At 40.2% G+C, this 2,933-nt stretch overlaps 1 protein-coding gene across 1 annotated transcript in view; it reads right to left on the bottom strand.

Annotated features, from left to right (window-relative positions):
* Nucleotides 1-838: 838 nt before the first annotated feature.
* Nucleotides 839-2,933, bottom strand: part of ocstamp (osteoclast stimulatory transmembrane protein) — a 5,169-nt gene continuing 3,074 nt past the window's right edge. The window contains exons 2-3 of the mRNA XM_030138537.1: nt 1,708-2,722; nt 839-1,624 (exon numbers count right to left, since the gene is read on the bottom strand). Coding sequence (XP_029994397.1) covers nt 1,274-1,624; nt 1,708-2,722 — 1,366 coding nt within the window. The 3' untranslated portion in view covers nt 839-1,273. The remainder of the gene's footprint in view (nt 1,625-1,707; nt 2,723-2,933) is intronic.

Below are 2,933 nucleotides of genomic sequence, written 5' to 3' on the forward strand. Positions count from 1 at the left end.
ACTCAACTCCTGTGTCTTTTTTATTACAAAATACACACATCACATTACTTTTCATTTATTGATCATTTTTGTTGAACAGCTGTTTGATTATCAATTCTTATTTTCAGTATTAAGACAATCAACCATTTTGCTATGAAAACCCTTCTTTTACAGCCCTTTAATTGTAATAATAGAATGGGAACCTGTTATTTCAGTATTATTATGACTAAATATGGACAACTAGACAGATTTTGGTATGCTCCCTGGCTGCAGAAAATTTGGTAACAATGTGGCAAACGGATGTTTATGTCGAACCGCATGTTTTCAATGGCGCATTGTTCACCAAAATTCATGTAGTGTCCGTACACCAATATACTTCCATCAATAATATGGCATATATGCCTTATAGATATATTGTTATAACTTGTTCACAAATGTTTATTTACTCCTGTGCCAGGAAGACTTAGTTAGAGATCTAACAGAGATGTGACCATGTGGTAAGCCAGATTTCCATTCCAATCTTGTAGAGCCCATACACCAAGTAGTGTCCGTACACCATAATCAAAATATGTGGGAATCATTTTATTGTTTCTGTCAATATATGGAATTTTTCAGCATGCATGCTTTGGACACGACATCTATGCAATAAACAATGCATGATTATCCTGAGTGCTGAAACATTTGTATATCTTTGTAGGCATTAAATATGGAGGCTATTAGGCTGGAGTGTCCGTACACCGAATAATTTCTGATTTGACAGGGGCAAGCCTGCGAAATTTTTAGTAGACACCATAATACAAAAATATTTTGGACTTTAAAAGAGAAATATCAGACAAATAAAATGGCCTGTCTGATTTTTTGATAGAGCATTATTATTTTTTATCTATATGTGCACCCTTTCTGGTACCCTTGATTGTGATCAGGCCATCCTTGCATGGTTTTAGCTTATGTTAACAGGTTTCTGTGAATGTGGCAGTTAATACGACCCCCGAATAACAGTGCACAATGAACAAAACAGAGAAAAACACATGATCTGTTGAGAGAAGAAAGAAAACCATGGCAGAGTTGCATTCATTGTGGTTCATTTTTAAACCACACCATGTTTAGGTGTGAGTGACTGAGACGAGGCTGTGGAGCTGAGATACGCTCACAGGGGAAATGTGTCTTGGCAACGACTCATGCAGGATGCTGAAGCTTCAGGCTCTATGAGAACTGAAACTCTTTGCAAAGGTGCAAAACTGAAATAAAACCAATGGAACAGAGAAACATTATCATCCATTATCCTGTGACAGGTTTACCCACAAGCAACTTGAACAGAAATGGCCTCTTGCTCTTTTCTGTTCTGCTTGGCTTGTATTTTCTTTGACATGTAAGCAATTCTCTTCTCCTCTTGGTTTTTAAAAAATGATGCAGAGATCTTCCTGCGTAACCGCCTGGCATAGACCTCGAGAAACACCAGAAAGTAACTCATCATCCACAGACACCCCAGCAGCAGGGTCACGCCCCGGTTTGGAGCTGAAATTGTCACATCACACAGCGACGGCTCAGGACTGAATGTCCATCTGTAATCTCTGTGGAAGTTTGTCAGCTCCCGAGTGACACAGGACTGTGGGATGATGCAGAGAGCAGGAGGGAACCACTGAACCTGAAAACATGAAGCCAAATACATTCTAAATATGATGACAAACACAAGCTGTAATAGAAGGAGCATACAGTGAGATGTTTTACCTTAAAACTGATATTAATGCTGGCAGATGTAGGTGGAAAATCTTGCAGCCACGGAACAATCACCTGAACTACATGATACACAACATAATCCAAAGCTACTATTAAAGTTATAGCAATATAATACAAAGTGACCACAGCTACTGATATGACACAGGATGTACACTCTTGGCTTGTTATTTTACACAGAGTAATCTGGATTTTATTTTTAGCTGAGCTCCTGTTGCCGGAATCAGCTGCTTTTTCATGTAGATCTTCAGAGATATAGATGTTGTCAAACTGAACTGACGTCAGGTAGGATTTTAAGTAGCGAGCAGACTGGAAAATTAATAAAGCCACAAAAATAGCAGCAAGAACCCTGTTTGACAGCAGTTTGTATTCTTTAAGCAGGTTTCTGGCATAGGAGAAGTTGACCTCTATCTGTCCAATCATCTTAGTAAACCTGCTTTTAACTTCTGACACATCAACATGTGTGAAATGATCTAACTTCCTTAAATTAGTGACGATGCTCAGGTCCTCCTTTTTCACTTTGATGGTTTCTTCAACCAGGTCTTGCTTGGCCTCATTCAGAGGCTCAGATGAGTTCAATAAAGTCCTGGTGAATCCCTCAGCAGTGCACTTCAGGATGTACACAACTGCCCCCATGTTGGCTGAAACATTAGGGATGACGTTCAACACTAAGACCATGACAGAGGCTGAGATGATGAGTTTGCGTCCCTCTGTGGTGCAGACGGTGGGCAGAGTCATGGTGAGGACACAGCGCAGAGGGTGAACCAGGAAAGACACCAGAAACATGACTACGCTGTAGATGCAGGCGGTCTGAATGGACGCTCCGTGGTCGTACCTCAGAGTCCTCCAGAGCCAGTTATGGAGGAGGCCGCCAGTGACGACGGAGAGCGAGAAGCACAGAGAGAGTAGAGTCAGGATGTCTCTGCCAGCTGGTGCAGGTGCACAGTAAACGTCCCAGAGATAAGGCACAACACATTTCAGAGCCTGTCTGCAAAACACTACTGTGTTCCTGAGGAAGAAAACAACACAGCCAGATGGATATTTGAGCATCTTGTGGAGTTAGAGAAGACTAACAAATGACTCAAATCTCTGTTGGATTCAGAACATGGAGGGGATAAACGTCAAAAGGATGTCATAAAAATTACTAAATTAATTCTTACTATCATTATTATTATTATTATTATTTTCACCTTAAATTAGTTAAATATTTTAATCAGTTT

Source organism: Sphaeramia orbicularis, chromosome 7 (genome assembly GCF_902148855.1).
Source record: "Sphaeramia orbicularis chromosome 7, fSphaOr1.1, whole genome shotgun sequence".
Classification (NCBI taxonomy): Eukaryota; Metazoa; Chordata; class Actinopteri; order Kurtiformes; family Apogonidae; genus Sphaeramia; species Sphaeramia orbicularis.